Raw genomic sequence first — 19,080 nt, 5'->3', positions numbered from 1 at the left:
TATCCTTATCAAGCTCCCTTGTCAGACCGTCAAAGTAAACCAATAAATTAGATTTGTAAGACCTCCCCTTCATGAACCCATATTGACAATCATTTATGATTTTATTTATGTCCTTAATAAGAGTCTCCATAATTTTACCCATGATGGATGTCAAACTTACTGGTCTGTAGTTTCCTGGGTCACTTTTGTTATCGTTCTTAAAAATGGGACTAACATCTGCCTTTCTCCAAGATAGCAATCGAAAGTGAGACCACTGCCTGATTTTGCCCCCTCCGAGAACTAGTGGGGCTAAAGCAAATTGTAGCACTAACTACTGTCAAAAAGGGAAATCATTATAACAATAATTATCATTGCATTTGATATAGAGCCTTATCATGTCATTGAGACGTCTCAAAGCGCTTCACATAATATACTGTAAAGTGGACTGACTGTATTTTGTGGGCGAAACTCAGAAGCAGTGCCCACAAACAGTCCAAAAATGGATTGAGTGAGCAACGTTTTTCAGGGTAGGGATTAATACTCCTGGAAAACGATCCGCCAATTGACCAACAATTGACCAACAATCGACCCCCCCCCCACCCGAAACTGGTCACTAAATCCACGACTGTTTGTGGGACACTGCTGTGTGCAATTGGCTGCCGAGTTTCACCCACAAAATATACAGTCAATTCACTTTACAGTATATTCTGTGAAGCGCTTTGAGACATCTCGATAAGGCGCTATATCAAATGCTGGGATTATTATTATTAATAACAACCAGGTTCCTACTTGCTACTAGGTAAATACATGCATGTGGAGTAAGGAAACTTGCCTAAGTTTTCTCCCAGCCCGGGAATCAAACCCAAGTCCTCTCGCTTGTGGGGGGAGCGTACTAACCACTACGTTACAAGACCCCTAAATCTTCATCATTCACAGGGTGCAAATTAAACTTCTAACCTCTGCTCTTCATGGCTAGGTGCTGCTTGTGACAGTGCCATTGCCTGAGCTGTAGTAGGTACTCTGGCCTGCGATTGGTACTCTGGCCTGCAATCCTTCAGATATAATTCATCATAAGCTTCATGGCTCTTTGTGTGTGAGTGTGGGGGGAGGCATTGTGATCCATAAATTAATTGTTGCTTTCTCCTCCAAAATACACAGCCACAACACTACTCTAAATCCTGTGAAGCGCTTTGAGATGTTTCGGCGATGTGAAAAGGCACTATTACCAAATCCAATGATTACTATTATTACAGGGAACTGAGGACATTTAGTACAATTTTTGTTACAGTGCTAACCTGCAGACAAGTCTCTTGATTTGGAAGTGGCGCTGGAGTCCTTTTATTCTGACCTGTGCACTACAAAATCCGACTGATTGCTGTTTTTGTTAACAATGCCCCTCCCCCCCACAATAGTGCTACAAGGTTTCTGGTAAATGGATAACAGATTTAGAAAATTTTAAGAAAAACTGTCAGTCACATATCTGGGAGAGCACAAAACAGAAAACAAGGGTAAAGGGTAGCTACTCAGACTGGCAGGGATCGATATTGGATCCACTGTTGTTCACAATATGCATTAATGATTTGGATTCGGGAATCAGCAGTACAATTTCAGAATTTGCAGACGACACCAAATTGGTGGGGGGAGTAGTTAATACAGAGGACTGCGACACATTTCAGCAAGACATTAATAAACTTGCTGAATGGGCATTTAAATGGCGAATGCATTTCAATGTAGAAAAGTGTGAGGTAGTACATTTTGGTAGAAGGCATAAGGAAGTCACATACATCCTGGAAAATAAAAACCTTAATTGGGGTAGAGCAGAAAGGCACCTAGGGATACACATACACAATTCACTAAAAGTAACAACACAGGTTAATAATGCCATACCAAAAGCAAACCAGACATTCGGGTTCATTTCTTGAGGGATAGAAATGAAAAGCAGGGAAGTTATGGTAAACTTCTGTAAAACCTTGGTTAGACCACACTTAGAATACTGTGTGTAGTTCTGTTCCCCACATTATGGAAGGGATGTAGAGGCACTGGAGAGGGTACAAAGGAGATTCACAAGGATGATCCCAGAACTGAGAGATTATACCTATCAGGAAAGCCTGAACATACTTGGACTCTTTTCTCTTGAAAAGAGGAGGGTAAGAGGTGACCTGATAGAGGTCTTTAAAATGATGAAAGGTTTTGGATGTCCTCCCGACATGAAAGGTGCTATACAAATGTAATCTTCTTGTTGTTGTTGATAGGGTGGACATAGGGAAGATGTTTTCACTTGTGAGAGAGACCAAAACCAGGGGTCATCAATATAAAATAGTCACAAATAGATCAAATAGGGAAGTTAGAAGAAATTTCTTCCCAGTAGTGGGAATGTGGAACATGCTATCACAAGGTGTTGTTGAGGCAAATAGCATAGATGTATCTAAGGGGAAGCTAGATAGGTATAATGAGGGAGAAAGGAATAGAAGATTATGCTTGAAGGCTTAGTTGAGGAAGTGCAAGAGGAGGCTCATGGGGAGCATAAACACCGGCATAGACCAGTTGGGCCGAATGGCCTGTTTCTGTGCTGTATATTCTAATGTATTCTAATGTAATTGGGCTGAATTATTCAAGAGCCAAATTGCATTGGCATGTTATAAGCAGGTTCAGTCTTAATACTTCATTTCAGCACAAGATTTGAGTTGGGTTGTTTCATGCAGACGACAAGAAGATGGGAGTGGTCGGTGAGCATAGAAGTAGATGACAGGATTGAAATTCTGACCAGTTTTAAAGCAAATCTGATATAACTATTTGCCGACAAAATACACAGTCACTACACTTTACAATATACCCTGTAAAGCACTTTGAGACATCCTCCTGCCATAAAACCCACCTCATCAACTGCAAGGATTATTACTGGAATATTCTTTCAATGAGATAGAAGGGGCTTGATTTCTGAATTGCCTCATATCCTAGAACACACAGTACAGACTGTTGATAATAATAATAATCTTTGCATTTGATATAGCACCTTATCAATTCGTTCATTCGTTCAAAGTGCTTCATAGAATATACTGTAAAGTGATTGACTGTATTTTGTGAGCGAAACTCGGCAGCCAATTGCACACAGCAGTGTCCCACAAACAGTCGTGGATTGTGTGGCAAAGTTATTTTTTTGTTGTTGTTGTTGATGATGGTTTATTAGGGGTTTGGGTCAATTAAAAACTAGACACTGAATTAAGTTCAATGCAATCTGCATTGAAACTGGATCTGGGATCTCCATTGTCTCTGGTGATTCTAGGAATTCCTGTGAAGTTTGTTCCTGCTATGACAATATTAATGAAGAGCTGAGTTGGCAATCTGGCACCCGGCTGGGTTGTGGGGGTTGGAGAGATGGAAGGGAGGGAGTAAATTAAACTTGTTAATCTCTATGTTAATTGGAAGCCTTTGTTCTTCCTTTGATCCCTTGGAATTCACTTCACTGGATTTTTAATGTGGCTGAAGGGGCTTTGTTAAAACTGATGAACTAAAGATCTTCTCAAGGACCCTGACTCCTTCTCCTTTGATACATTCTGTTAATCTATACTCTATCATCCTAATTTCATCTGTTCAGTGTCCTGTCTTTAAGAGAGGAACAGCGTATGCGGATTTGCTGCCCTGTGTCCTGGAGAAACAGAGTGTACACGTTTGCCTACAGATATGCAGTCAATATACTTTACAGTAATATCCTGTGAAGCACTTAGACATATCAAAGCACTATATGAAGTGCAAGGATGTTTTTATTATTCACACTGGATTATAGTGGCACAAGCATAGAATTATATAAAGTGATGTGGTCATTCGCTCATTTCATATCACATCTTAAATCATTTGTGCTAGTCTATACTCCACACAATACCTCCAGCCCTGCTATTGCCCTTTCCTATACCCTTCTATTCCCTAGAAATAGTGATTCTTCACTTATGAGCCTGGACAATAAGGAGAAATCAAACCCAGAACCTTTTAGGTTGGTACAGTTCACTTCAGCTCGGAGATGCATTTTGTTTCGGTCAGGTGGGGGTCTGACACATGCAGAACCCCATAACATAAGTATAGTATTGAAGCCAAATGACTGAGAGTTCCACATAGGTGTAGACATTTCTGGTTGCCTGCAATAGAGTGCACACTGTCTACTTCAGAGGAACCCACTCTGCTTGCCTAATCTTGGATATTATAAAGAGTAATATGACCTATATACCCTGCACCAATGCGCATGCAAAAAGAGGGAAGACCAGTTCAGATAAGTCAACAAGATTCCATTAAGTCATTAAGATTCCAGATAAGTCACTGTTAAATCTCTTTATTCTGGTTCCAGGCATTTTCCTGTAGAAAGCTGACTAGCTTTTACATTAATAATAATAATCCTCACATTTGATACAGCATGTTTCATGTTGGTGCAGGTTGGCAAGAGGGGACTTGAGGACCTAGCGCTCTGCATTGACAGGGTAGTCACTGGAGTTTAAATTGTGCAGTTGTTATGTCAAATGCTGACTGGCAAGCTCATTCAGCAAGGACTACTTGACCTGGAGTGTCAGTCGTAGACTGCGAGTTAAACGTGAAGCTCCTTGTGAAGGATTCAAGACTTTAATTCATAAATGTTGTCAGATATGACTCTCAGCAAATTCGAGGTATTGGCTGCCAGTTTTGCGGTGAATAAATAAGAGCGCTCTGTGTGTGGGAGTCCAGTAGCGGATGAATTGTGAATGAATTTTTACATGCCACAAGGCATTACAGGCAATGTAAGTCAACAAATGTGCATTGTCCTTTAAATCTCTTCTCAAAGCTGAAATCTGGATTTCATGACTTATAAAAATACTGTAGTCTGTAGTAAGTCTATGGTTGAGCAAATGTGAATGTCCAGTGTTTTTTTATAGTTCTGGCCTCTTAAGCAAATACATTCTTCTGATGATTGCAGCCTAGTTTTCTGCCACATTAACCTTTGAATGCCAAGCCTCCCTCTATCCCCACCCTATGTGCTCATAACAATTAAAACAACTCCTTTTTGGTATCTCTTCCAAACTGCTCATTGTTGGAAATGTGAAATGACCATCTTAGCCGGCTTGTATTGGATAATAATAATAATAATAATAATCCTTGCATTTGATATAGCGCTTTTCACTTCAGGAGGACGTCCCAAAGCGCTTCACAGAACACACTGTAAAGTGAATTGACTGTATATTTGTGGGCGAACGCGGCAGCCAATTGCGCACAGCAATGTCCCACAAAGCACTTGACTGCTTCCCCACAGTGTGATCCTCACAACCCTGCCACCCCCCGCCCTCCAAACATGCACTGAGTATTGAGTATGCTCACACTGAGGTCCCACTCGGTGGCTGTTAAAGATTCTATGAATCTGAGAAACAGGAGGGTTTCTCCCGGAGTCCTGGCCAACAACAAACCTCCAAATAAATTGGTCATTAACTTCTAGCTGTTTGTTGCACTTTGCTGTGCACAAAATGGCAGCTGTGTAAAAGAGGCACTATACCTGACAGCAATTACAGTGAAGCATTTTGGGATGTTTTCATACTACAGGCACTATAAAAATGCAAGCTCTTTCTCTCAGTTGCCATGGAATGATGGAAGAGCGCTGCATTGTCAGATTCCTTGTAGGTGAGATATTAAATCAAGGTCCGATTTGCCTGTTCAACAACAACAAGAAATTACATTTATATAGCACCTTTCACATCAGGAGGACGTCCCAAGGCAGTATTCAGGTGGATGTTGATACAATTTAAAATAGAATGGAGTTTACCCTGGTGTCCTGGCCAACATTCATCTGAACTTCAGTGAATCACCTGTTTAACATTGTCTGTGTGCAAAATTGGCTGCTGCATTCTCCTTCAAAAATACAGTCACTACACTAGCAGCAATTCCCTCTGAAGCACTTTGAGCCAAATAGCCAACATATTGTCCCAGGCATGGACAATATTTAGAAACAGGAGTTCAAGGAATGTGTCATTGAAAGAAATGGTGTTGTTATCATATGTCCTGTTTTGGGATGAGGCTGCAGGCTGCTGGTCCCATATCAAATGCATGCAAGGATTATTTTATCCACAATGCAGTGCAGGGTAAAATACTATTTATAATTTAATTTAATGCCCATGTTCACCTTACGAATACACAGTCACAAGACTTGACAGTGAGTCATGTGGAGTGCTTTGAAACATTCCCCTCAACGTGAATGAAATGCGCTGTATCAAATGTGACCATTATTATTCTTAATGTAAAGGCTAGTCAACTTTCTACAAGAAAATACGTGGAACTGGAATAAAGAGAGATTTAACAGTGACTTATCTGAAATGACCTCTGTGCATGCGCATTGGGACAGCGTGCAGATAGCTCAGACAGAGGGAAAAATCGGAAGAACAAAAGTAGAATGGGCTTTAAGTAGCATATTCTTGTGTATGGCAAGCACCAACAACAAGGAGCCATGGGTCTTTTCCCGGACTGAATGTGAGGTATTAGCTGTGTGCTGTGTGTTCATTTGCCTCAAGTTGTGATTCAGGGACCATTGGTTGGAATGCAGGGTTTTGGAGATTACTGACTGTCCTGTTTATAAATCTCCTACTCACAGAGAACTTTAATCAAAAGTATCAGTGGCTGGATGGTAGGCTTTGTGACAATATCCTTCTGCCCACACCCCCACACCACCCCCGCCCTCATTCGCAATTGAATCGCAAGGTTTGTGACACCCCCTCCCTCCTGCTTTATTTAAAATAACTTGTTTATACTATGTGTATTAGACAATGTTGGCAGGTTGCTGGTTTCATACCCCAATTCCTAGCCATACTCTGTGCAACCTTCTGTGGCTCTTACTAACACTTGAGCACCAGTCATAGACAACCCTGGGGAGAATGCTGCAATACCACTTTTCGGGATGAGATGCTAAATTAAGATTATGTATGCTGGTCACCTGGTTAACGTTAACAATCCAAGAATATAATACAAAAAACAAAATTACATTTATGGAGTGCCTTTCAAGTCAGAAATGAAAAATAAATGAAGTTTCCCCGAGTGTCCAGGACTAGTGTCCCTCCAGATTAACAATAATAATCTTTGCATTTGGTATAGCGCCTCTTCACATTGTTGAGATGTCTCAAAGCGCTTCAAGAATGTGGAGTCCTGTAGCTCAGTGGTTAGAGCACTCGCTTTGCAAGCGAGAGACCTGAGTTCAAGTCCAGGCAGAGGGCGAAACCTTGGGCAAGTTTCCCTACTCCATACGCCTGATAATAATCCCTCCCAAACCAAAAACAATAATAAAACTTGGTCATTTTCAATCTACGACTGTTTGTGGGACATTGCTGTGCGCAATTGGCTGCCGTGTTCGCCCACAAATATACAGTCAATTCACTTTACAGTGTGTTCTGTGAAGCACTTTGGGATGTCCTCCCGACGTGAAAAGCGCTATATCAAATGCAGGAGTCCTGTAGCTCAGTGGTTAGAGCACTCGCTTTGCAAGCGAGAGACCCGAGTTCAATTCCAGGCAGAGGACGAAACCTTGGGCAAGTTTCCTTACGCCACACAGAGCCTAATAATAATCCCTCCAAAACCAAAAGCAATAATAAATTGGTCATTTTCAATCCATGACTGTTTGTGGGACATTGCTGTGCGCAATTGGCTGCTGTGTTCGCCCACAAATATACAGTCAATTCACTTTACAGTGTGTTCTGTGAAGAGCTTTGGGACGTCCTCCTGACGTGAAAAGCACTATATCAAATGCAAAGATTATTATTATTATAAGGATTATTATTATTATTATAATAATATACTGTAAATATACTGTAAAGACTGTGCATTTTGTGGGTGAAATGCAGCAGCCAATTGCGCACAGCAGTATCCCACAAACAGTTGTGGATTGAGTGAAATATTATCCCTGGAAAGCTATCTGCCAATCCACTAACAAATCATGAATGAATTAATTAATTAATTAGTCATTCACTTCACAGCTGTTCATGAGATGTTGCTGTGCACGAACTGACTGCAAAAACAATAGGCAATAAAAGCGTTTTGAGGCATTTCACTGTAATACTAGGATTATAATTATACAATAGTCCCAATTTTTCAGCAGTCCAAGACATTATCTAGTGCAATGGACGCTATATAAATGCAAGTTATGTTTAAGAATCCTGGACATCTCCAGGTCTTTGTAGGTGACAGGTCTTTGGAGGATAACAATGAATCATTCAAATAGCCTCTTCTCATTCCACAGATTTTAAGCATTGATTTATTACGGTTAACACAGTGAGTTGATACAAGCAGCCTGCAGCCTCATCCCAAAACAGGACATACGATAACAACACCATTTCTTTCAATGACACATTCCTTAAACTCCTGTTTCTAAATATTGTCCATGCCTAGGTTGTCAGGCTCCCCAATCGACAGAACATCTGTCATAATGTTATGAAATGGGACAAATTTAACTCCTAAAATCGAATAAATGAAACTGCAAAAAACCTGAATTCCAGTGGATGGGTGACATTTTGTCCATCTGCGACCAGGGCTCCCTCTGCCCCCTTGTCCTCCTTGACCTCTCTCCTATCTTCGATACTGTTGACCACTCTACCTTCATCCACCTCCTCTTCTCTCACCTCAACCTTCATGGTTCTGTCCTTGAATGGTTCAGATTCTACCTCTCACACCATCTCCACTTCATCTCCACAAACAGTTTCTCCTCTGAGTTCCTCAGGGCTCTGTCCCTGGTCTCCTCCTTTTCAATATTTATATGCTCCCTCTTGGTGACATCATTCACAGACATGGGGTCAACTTCCACATATATGCAGATGACACCCAACTCTATCTCTCTGCCTCCACCCTCGACTCCAGGACCACTGCTGTGCTGACAGAATGTCTGTCAGACATCAAGTCCTGGATGAGAGCTAACTTTCAACAGTTGAATGTCAACAAGACTGAGGCTCTCCTGATTGGCTCTCGTCAGCACCTCCGCACCTCAGGCACTGACAGCATCACCATCCAAGGATGCACACTGCACCTTACTGAGCTAGTCCAGAATCTTGGCGTCTTGTTTGACCCTCAACTATACTTTTTACCCCACATCCATGCCATGACCCACTCTGCCTTCCCCCACCTCCCCAACATCGCCCGGCTCTGCCATTGTCTTACCGAGACTCTTATACACGCAAACTCCCTCCTTGTCAGCCTCCCCAGCTCCTCCCTCCATAGGCTGCAGATCATCCAGTGTCCTCTGCCGCACAAGACTCTGCAAAGTTATCACCTCATCCTCGCCCAACTCCACCGGCTTTGCATCACACAGAGGATACAGGTCAAGATCCTGGTCCTCACCTTCAAAGCCCTCTGTGGTCTTTCTCCCCCCTACCTCTGCGATCTCCATACCTGCCCCATCATTGGCGGGAGGGCCTTTTGCCACTTTGGCCCTACCCTCTGGAACTCCATTCCGCAGTCACTCCATCTCGCCCCCTTCCTTTCCTCCTTCAAGACCCGTCTCAAGTCCCTACTCTTCGACTGTGCCTTTAATCACCCGCCTTCCCCCCCTGCCCTCCATCCTCCCCGATCCTGACCCCTAGCTCAGGTCCAAAACTCCAGCGTCTTGGAACATCCTCCTGATGTAACGACATGAAAAGCACTGTACAAATGTAATTTTGTTGTAGTACAAAAAAGTACCGGAGCTGAGAGACTGGAGCTGTGAGATCCAGGCCCCCACCCCCAGTTGATCTTGATATCATGATATCATAGCAAATTGTCATTGTTGCGAATGAGAGCCCAGTATTGAAAAGGGTTAATCCTATTCTCCACAGACAGCACAAAACACTGCTTTCCATCCACAACCCCACAACACACCACCACCAAATTTTGCTGTGTGAAAAGATTTCGTAGTGCAGACTTGGGGGGTAGAGGGAGGTACTAAAGAGAGGAACCACCCCTCTCTCTTTCAGTTCCCTTTCAGAATTATTGTTACCCTGAGAGTGAGTGAGTGAGAGAGAGAGCTGGAGCCGAGCAGCAATACAGTGGGTGTAACGAGAGAGCTGCTAATTGAGATTTCTAATGCTTCTGAGCACTGTGAGGGCAGGAGTTTGGCAATAGAGATCCCCAGTGGCTGGAGGACGGCAGTCGGGGCCGCTGAGAGCCGCTGCTCCCGAGCAAAGGGAAAACTCAGCCGCGCTCTCTCTCTCTCTCTCTCTCCGGCAGTGACTGTCCCCCACAGACTCTCTCTCTCTCTCTCTCTCTCCGCGGGAGCACAGGGGCTCAGCGCTGCCACATCAGCCCTGGAACTGAGAAACCTTTTTTTCCTTTTTGTTGTGAGTTTGTGCAGCCAAGTGGGTAAACAAGAGGTTTTCAGTCTGGAATCCGGCGTTATTGACTTTGGATTTAACTTCGTTTGTGACTATGAGATCCGCAGTTTGTGTGAGAGGAGTTTACAGCTAAACTGGAGGCAGATCCTCACAGGAGCAGATTTTTGTTGCTGTTTGTGGCATTTCTTGCAAGAAACTGTTGGAGCGATCTTGAAGAAGGGAAAGGAAGGAAAAAGGACAAGGAAATAAGAAAAAGGACGGGGCTGGATTTCTTGGTGGATGAGTCAGCCTGAGGGAGCCTTTCCTGAGATTGCAGCCGCAATCACTGTGATATCTCTCAGCTCTCTGTAATGTCCCTTCCACACACATTCTCATTGCTCTCCCTTTCGCTGGGTTTTTAGGCACCGATTTGTCTGGAGCTCCGGTGGGGAGACTTTCTTATTCTTCTGACTAGTGCTGAGGCTCCTGTGTGTGTGTGTGTGTGTGAAACTGCACTGTCTGATGAGCACATTGATGGAGACAGACTGTGCGGATCAGCGAGACATCGGCACCAAGAGCCTGGACTGAGGGATTCAGAGAGCCTCAACATCTGTCAGGTCTCCTGCACCAGTCCGGAGATCAACAGAGACGTGATTCTGGTAAGTAATGGGACATATGTGGATATATATAATATATTGTGTAGATATATATATATAGATGTGTGTATGTATGTTTCGCCCACAAAATAGACGGTCAATTCACTTTCCAGTTTATTCTGTAAAGCCCTTTGAGTCATCTGAACAACGTGATAAGGCGCTATATCAAATGTAAGGTATATTATTATGTAAATATGTGTGGGTGCATATGTTTATGTGTTGTATACGTGTATATACTATATATGTATGTATTGTGCCTTCAGCTCCCCTCTGGACTCTCTACCCCCTCCTCACTCCCTCCCTTCCCTCCCCTCACCATTTCCCCCTCCTCGCTCCCTCCCTTCCCTCCCCTCACCCTGACCATTTCCCCCCTCCTCGCTCCCTCCCTTCCCTCCCCTCACCCTGACCATTTCCCCCCTCCTCGCTCCCTCCCTTCCCTCCCCTCACCCTGACCATTTCCCCCCTCCTCGCTCCCTCCCTTCCCTTCCCTCACCCTGACCATTTCCCCCCTCCTCGCTCCCTCCCTTCCCTCCCCTCACCCTGACCATTTCCCCCCTGCTCGGGTCCTGACCCAACTGTACAGTGCCTTGGGACGTCCTCCCGACATGAAAGGCGCTCTTTAAATGGAATCTTGTTGTTGCTGTACAGTAGTATGTGTACATGTCTGTACGTATACATTGGTGCATATGTAATATATGGATTTGTGTGTGTTTATATGAAGTTTGTTGTTATTTACACCTCCATATAATAAATGTTCTGTTGCACAGGCAGTAGTTTTGTTTCTATAATATAGCAAATACCAGATGCCTCCTGTTTTAACACACATACTGTGTTATAGCGAGTGGCTGCTGCCCTCCTTTACTGCGAAGGACCTGTGAATATTACACTCTAAATTACATTGGCTTCAGCTGCCTGGAGATCGGAATGTTTCCAACAACTTTCCGTCACTCCAGCTACTCGAGACCAATTTCACTTTCTCTGCTAAATGCTGAGAACTGGGTCGTGTCCCAGCGTGGATCACACTGTGAGTGTCAGGCAAGAATAGGATGTATTGCAGGGTTTGACAAGAGGTGTATTAAAATTATACAATTTTGGAGTACAGAAGGAGGCCATTTGGACGATCGTGCCTGTGCTGGCTCTCTGAAAGAGCTGTCCATTTAGTCTGCTCACTGCCCTTTGCCCCCACCCCCATTAGCCTTTTTAATGAACAAAACACTGCAGGTGCTGGAAATCTGAAACCAAAACCAGAGGGAGCTGGGAAAACTCAGCAGGTCAGGCAGCATCTATGGAGAAAGGAAAGCAAGTCAATGTTTCGGGTCCACGACCATTCATCAGCGTACTGATGAAGAATCGTGGACCCGAGATGTTGACTCACTTTCCTTTCTCCTTAGATGCCGTCTGACCTGCTGAGTGTTCCCAGCGACTTCTGTTTTTGCTTGTAGCTTAGAGTTATGCTATTGTAACATTCTCTGGTTATACATGGGAGGGAATGAGGAAAAGTCTGAAAATCTTGTTCTCCTTTCTCTTTCCCCAGCTCAGATATACCTCAAAGCATAACACAGAGTTTCCTGTTAATGAATAATAGTTTAATCGGATGCTTGCTGTGGTGAAGACTGTGAACTAAGTTCTCAATTTAATTGTACGGTGAAATATGTAAAGATTATGAAAGCCATTCCTGGGAATGAGAGCTGGATCCTGATTGAAAATCTTTTCCAAACAGAACCACCCAGTCTCTATTGATCTGATTTCATTGATCTGGGACATTGCTGTGCACAATTGGCTGCCGCATTCGCCCACAAATATACAGTCAATTCACTTTACAGTGTGTTCTGTGAAGCACTTTGGGGCGTCCTCCCGACGTGAAAAGCGCTATATCAAATGCAAGCATTATTATTATTATTGTCTCAGCCTTCCAGAATATTTTTTTAATTTGGTCGAAAATCAAAGTGGGAAGATTGCCCTGAACTGCCCCATTATTTGTACTCGACTCCTGCTAGTGGGTGCATTTAATAATCCTTGCATTTGATATAGCGCTTTTCACGTCGAGAGGACGTCCCAAAGCGCTTCACAGAACACACTGTAAAATGAATTGACTGTATATTTGTGGGCGAACGCGGCAGCCAATTGCGCACAGCAATGTCCCACAAACAGTCGTAGATTGAAAATGACCAATTTATCATTGGTTTTGGAGGGATTATTATTAGGTGTGTGGAGTAAGGAAACTTGCCCAAGGTTTCGTCCTGCCTGGAATTGAACTCAGGTCTCTCGCTTGCAAAGCGAGTGCTCTAACCACTGAGCTACAGGACTCCACTTGTGATCACACAAACTCCAGCTCACACAAACACACACGCACACAGACACATGTAAACGCATGCACCTATTTCTTGTTTCACATGTACAAACACACATCCTATTTCATTCAGTCACACACCCTTTTTCATGCAATTACATATTTACCCAAACAGCACCCTATCTGATATAGCACAAACACACATATCCTATTACACGTAAATACACACTCTTACAATTACTAGCTGATGCACACAAATCACTCTTGTCCATTCTCTCGAGGGCTCACAGAGACACTGTCTAGCTTTGCTGCAGTACACTTCCAATAAGCGGCAATAACCCTGTTGCCTCGTGCCAGCAATTGCCAGGGGGGGGTGGGGGAGATTCATGAAAGTTATTGTTTTTCAATTGATCCAGATGTTGAGATAATAATAATAATCCTTGCATTTGATATAGCCCCTTATCACATCATTGAGCTGTCTCAAAGCGCTTCACAGAGTATACTGTATATTTGTGTGGGCAAGATCCCAAAGGTGAATGGGGATGTGATCTGGTGCTTTGGCATATTATGTGGAGCTCCTATGTGAAACAGAATGTTTATCTCCACTCAAGCAACTTGCTAAACATGTCTATTTGAGAGGCGATGGATAGAAGCAGTCACCTTCCAATGTTGTTAAGCTACACCAGATAGTGTAGTGATGGGCATGACGTGAAAGTACCTGGATCAGGGAAGAGAGTACAGCTGTATCAGCTCAATGTGGGTGGGAGTGATCACATTGGGGGTGAGGGAGGCTGTTCATTCTGGCATTTGTTTGCAGTGTATTTTATCTCCATTTCCTCACTGATATCAGTGCACTGAGTAAGCCAAGTGGAAATATTTGTTCTTCAACACTGGTTGAATTATATCTGCATTGGATGGTGTTTTCATCTTACAGAACAGTTGCTGCACTCTCAGTAAATCCTGTGAAGTGCTTTGAGGAGGACTCCAAACATTAAAGGCGCTATACAAATGAAGGGTGAATTAAAGGGGCTTCCAAATGTCATCTTCCCCCCCCAAAATGCTGTAAATTTTAGATCCGCTCAGACAGGAATTGATGTGAGCTGCTTTTTTTGGCATGGTTAGTGCTGAGATCAGCCCTTTTGTTGGCTGTGTGTAATCTGGGTCAGTATTGCACAATGGCTGGACTTAAACTAGGGACATGGAGAAACTGGAAATTGATCACGGAATGGGTGGGTCTCTGGAATTTTCACTGTCTTGCAGTCAGGGTCTGCCTGTCCCTCTCACTGTGTCTCAGCCACTATTTTGTGATACAGTGAAGCACAAGCACATGATACTCCCTGAATTCCCCAGAAACTCCCTTCCCATATTACTCCAATTCATTGTTGGCATAGTTGGAGAGTACCCAGCCGGCTTCCGAGCATTGTGCAGAGGCTGTAGCTAGGAATGTTGTGTGAAATGTATCTGTTAATTGACTAGAGAAGAGCTTGTACAACACGACACAGAGTTTGTCTAATTCCATTTGACAAATGCTGCACAAGCAACCAATGCAAGAGACAAAGTGGTTTGGGTGGGGCAGGTTGTAGGTAGGTGGGTGGGGTGGTATTTGAAATCTCATAGCGTAGTGGTTCACCCCACCCCCACCCCCCCAACCACCACAATCTACAACCTCCCGCAAACTTTCCCCCGCCTGCGCCCCCACTCGCATTGGCATCCAAAATGTCCGCCCCCTCTCCAATAAAGCTCTTACAATCCATGACCTAATCCTGGATGAGCAAATAGACATTCTCAGGCTCACAGAAACCTGGCTGTCCCCCATTGACTCTGTCCCTCTCATTGAAGCTTCCCTCCAACCAATGTGGCAACAGAGTGGCCCTCATCTCCAAAAACCTCCCTTGATCTATCCCCCTATTCCTCTGGCTGTTTCCCCTCTTGTGAGCACCTCACCCTCCTCTCTTTCCTTCAAAATTCTTCTAGTTTACCCTCAACCCCCACCCCAAACCTCCTGGTTCCTTCCTCGCAGATATCTCCTCTCATCTCTGTCCCTCTACACAAAACGTCTGCTCATAATGGCCGATTTCAATTTGCATCTCAATTCCCCCTGCCCCATCTCCTCTGAATTCACTACCCTCCTCTCCACCCTGAACCCTCCACATCAACTCCCCGATCCACAACTGTGATCACCCCCTTGACCCCATCATCACTCATGGCCTAGACATTTCTGATATGACCATGACAGACAAGACCGTCTCAGACCACTTACTCATCTCCCTCTCCTGTCGTATCACCCTACCTTCCTCCAAGCCTCCACCATAGTTTTTCGCCCATGAAAAAAGCTTCCCCCCGAGTCCCTCACAAACACCCTCTCACCCTCTGACCTTCTCTCCCTCTGGCCTTCCACCTGTAGTGATCCAGACGCAGCCATTAGGTTGCTAAACAATCACCGCTCCACCACCTTTAATTCCCTCGTCTCCTGAAAACCAGGACGATCTCAAAGCTACCTGCTCCCCTTGGTGCAACAGCCATCTCCGCTCCCTCAAATCCCAAACCCGTTGCTCGAGCATAGATGGCACAAAACCAGCCTCATGGTTCACCGGCAACTGTGGCTCGAGCACCTTCATATCCACTGCCACTCCCTCTCTCAAGCCAAAACTGCCTTCTATTCACAGGTCATCTTCAAGGCCAAAAATAACCTCCAAATCCTTTTCTCCACTACCCACCACCTCCTCCACGCCCCCTCTCAACCACCCTCGATCCTCACTTCAGATGCCAAGGTCAAAGAGGGCCTGGACTTCTTTATTTCTAAGATTGACAACATTCTCCTGGCTGACTCCTCAGTCCCTCCCCCTAACCCCACCTAAAGACCTTCCTTTTTGGTCGTGCTTATGATCACCTACCCCTTCCCTCTCTCCCTGGCTCGGCTTCAGACTCTTCACCACCGTCAAATGCTCCAGGAGCCTGCATGAAGGGTGCTAAATAAATGCAAGTTGTTGTTACTCCACACGCCTGTTTACCTAGCAGTAAGTAGCAACCTGGTTATTAGTCGACTGGCAAATCACTTTCCGGGGGTAATAATTTCCTCAAAAAAAATCACTCAATCCACGACTGTTTCAGGGCCACTGCTTGCGCAATTGGCTGCTGCATTTCATCCACAAATTCACAGTCAATCCACTTTACAATATATTCTGTGAAGCACTTTGAGACATCTCAACGACGTGATAAGGCACTATGTCAAATACAAAGATTCTTATTATTATCTGAGGTTCGAGCTACTTTGGAATGTACGAGGCTCCTTTTATCAATGTTGCGATAACTGTGAAATTATCAGGTGGCCCTTAAAAGAGGTAGACAAGCAACAGAGAATGACAGAAGAATTGCTTCCCTGTGTTGAGCAGAAGCTATGTCACATCCCAACTTTAAAACAACAGGGGGAGGAGAGAGCGGGATTGAGTCCATACGCTCTCTTCAGTGGACAGAGAGCTTACTGTTAGTCGAGAGTGGCTCGTTTCACAAGCTGTTTGCAGATCTGCCGCAAGTAAAGAAGCTAATGCAGGGTAGAGTTTCCTTTCCTGTGAAACTTAAGAAACAGGGAGATTTTACCTTTAAATACCAGAGTGACTCTATGGTGCCACTACAGTGTCAGACTGTTTGTGTCCACTGAATAGCAAAGGGACATAAAGAAGATTTAATGGCATCCAGTTAAAGGGGAAGTACCTGTTAAAGGCCTGTATTAGCTCAGGCAGAATGCAAAGAGATGAACAAAATGTTGTGTTGCCCATGATAAAATGCAAACCACCTCCCCATACATGTACCTAATACAGCCTCATTGCTGTACATCAGACTTCACACATAGCAGTAGTTTAGGACACAAGTTGTAAGATGGACAGAGGTGTGGGATATGCGTGTAGATATGGTGTGAACAGAGGAAATAACAGAGTGTCTCAGAGCTGAGAGCATGTTAAGCACTCTGGGACATCCTTCCGATGTGAATGGTGTAAAGGTACATTTTTTATTGTATTGTAAATGTATATTGCAGACAAAAGGGTTTCATCAAACAAATTAAGCAACAGTCCTAACCGGAAAAACTCTTGAGAGAAACTAAGAGCAGAAATTGTGGAAAATTTGTAAAATTAAATCCTAATTTAGAAATTGTGTTTTTTGTTTCTTGGCAGTTCTTAAAAAGAACCATTTTATAAATTTAGATTAAGTTAAAGAATTTTTCACAATTCTCAATGTTCTTAACTTTTAGGATAAAATGGTCTTCCAGGTCCATTCTAAGTGGGATTTTGTGCCTCTTGGTTCTATTACAGAAGGGAATTACAGCCGCATTGATAACGCATTGCAGATGGGAGGTTCAGCTGTTATAGCCTGCTCATACAGCAAAGGGATACACCATTAACTCTCAAAGTACTTCAGTACAAGCGCTATAATAATAATCCTTGCATTTGATGTAGCACCTTATCACATAGTTGAGATGTCTCAAAGCACTTCAGAATATATTGTAAAGTGAATTGAGTGTGTGGAAAAAATAGTGTCCCCCAAACAATTGTGGATTGAATGACCAAATTTTTTAAAAATATTACCCCAGGTAACCATTCTGCCAATCGACCATGTTTGGATAGAATGGGGGAGGTGGAAGTTGTTGTGCTGAGTTGAGCACTTCTGATCATTGTCTTTATTCTCTTGTCTGTCAGTTTGCAAGGAAGACCAGGGACCCTGCCAATGAGTGCGCATTACCGCTGAATTGAGCCGTGTTGAAGTCTCTCGCTGTCACCAATGAGTGCGCGAAGTGGCTGAGGAGCCGAGAGTTGGAGGGTTTGTCGTGCCTTTGATTTACAACACAGAAAAAAGGAATGAGTCAGATGTTGCACAACCTCTGTCTGTGGTTGCTCACTCTCCATACGCTTACGCTGTCGAGGCCCATGCTGTCCCAGCAGAAAGAGAGCAGCAGCCTGCCAGGTAAGGCTGCACACCAGCAATGTGTTGCGATTTCAGATTATGTGACAAAAAAAAATAAAATTCCCATCCTCACGCACCAACACAGCTCACCATAACAATATATGGCTTTAAGGTATCCGCGCTCTCTGCTCAGCTCCATGTCCACCGCCCTGCTTACCCCACTATCTGATGTCAGGTCTGCCCCCACCTTTTGGAAGATATCCCAAGTGATTATAATAATACTAAACAATAATAATAATTGTTGTATTTGATATAGTGCCTTATCACGTCTTCGAGACGTTTCAAAGCGCTTCACAGAAGATACTGTAAAGTGAATTGACTGCATATTTGGGGGCGAAACCCTGCAGCCAATTGCACACAGCAGTGTCCCACAAACAGTTGTGCATTGAAGTAACCAGTTTATTTATTTTTTTGAAGGAATTATTAACCCCGGAAAAGTGATCTGCCAATCGACTAACAACCGGGTTCGTACTTATTGCTAAATAAACAGAGGTGTGTAGAGTAAGGAAACTTGCCCAACATTTTGTCCTGCTGGGAATCAAACCCAGGTCTCTTGCTTGTGAGAAGAATTTTCTAACCACTAAGCTGCATGACTCCACAATGTAAGAAATGAGGAACTAGAGAAGATCAGGAAATATATTGATCTACAAATTGAATGCAGACATATGTGGCAATATAAAACAAACTTAGCTCCCATAGTTATTGGTGCAGCTGGAACTGTTAATATGACTATTCAGAATTGGCTTGACAAATATCTGGTGAATAAAACGTATCAACTTCCTGCAAAAAGTAGCTATTTTAGGAAGTTCAAACATACTAAGAAAAGTAACATCCATCCACATGTAACATGGCAGTGTTATTGGTCTGGCTGACCCATCACTGAAAACCACTTAGAAATTATCTCTGCAGAGTGACTTGAAGTGCAATAATA

The 19,080-nt window shown here is 43.7% G+C and overlaps 1 protein-coding gene across 2 annotated transcripts in view; it reads left to right on the top strand.

The window, feature by feature from the left end:
* Window positions 1–9,918: 9,918 nt before the first annotated feature.
* Window positions 9,919–19,080, top strand: part of LOC103189714 (fibroblast growth factor receptor 4-like) — a 44,479-nt gene continuing 35,317 nt past the window's right edge. For both annotated transcript variants that reach the window (XM_042339920.1, XM_042339919.1), the window contains exons 1-2: window positions 9,919–10,906; window positions 17,885–18,149. In XM_042339920.1, the coding sequence (XP_042195854.1) occupies window positions 18,044–18,149 (106 nt within the window). In that variant the 5' untranslated portion in view covers window positions 9,919–10,906; window positions 17,885–18,043. The remainder of the gene's footprint in view (window positions 10,907–17,884; window positions 18,150–19,080) is intronic.

Source organism: Callorhinchus milii, unplaced genomic scaffold (assembly GCF_018977255.1).
Source record: "Callorhinchus milii isolate IMCB2004 unplaced genomic scaffold, IMCB_Cmil_1.0 Scaffold13, whole genome shotgun sequence".
NCBI classification, from domain to species: Eukaryota; Metazoa; Chordata; class Chondrichthyes; order Chimaeriformes; family Callorhinchidae; genus Callorhinchus; species Callorhinchus milii.
The sequence above is the reverse complement of the archived record's forward strand: the minus strand, read 5'-3'. Positions and strand labels throughout refer to the sequence as shown.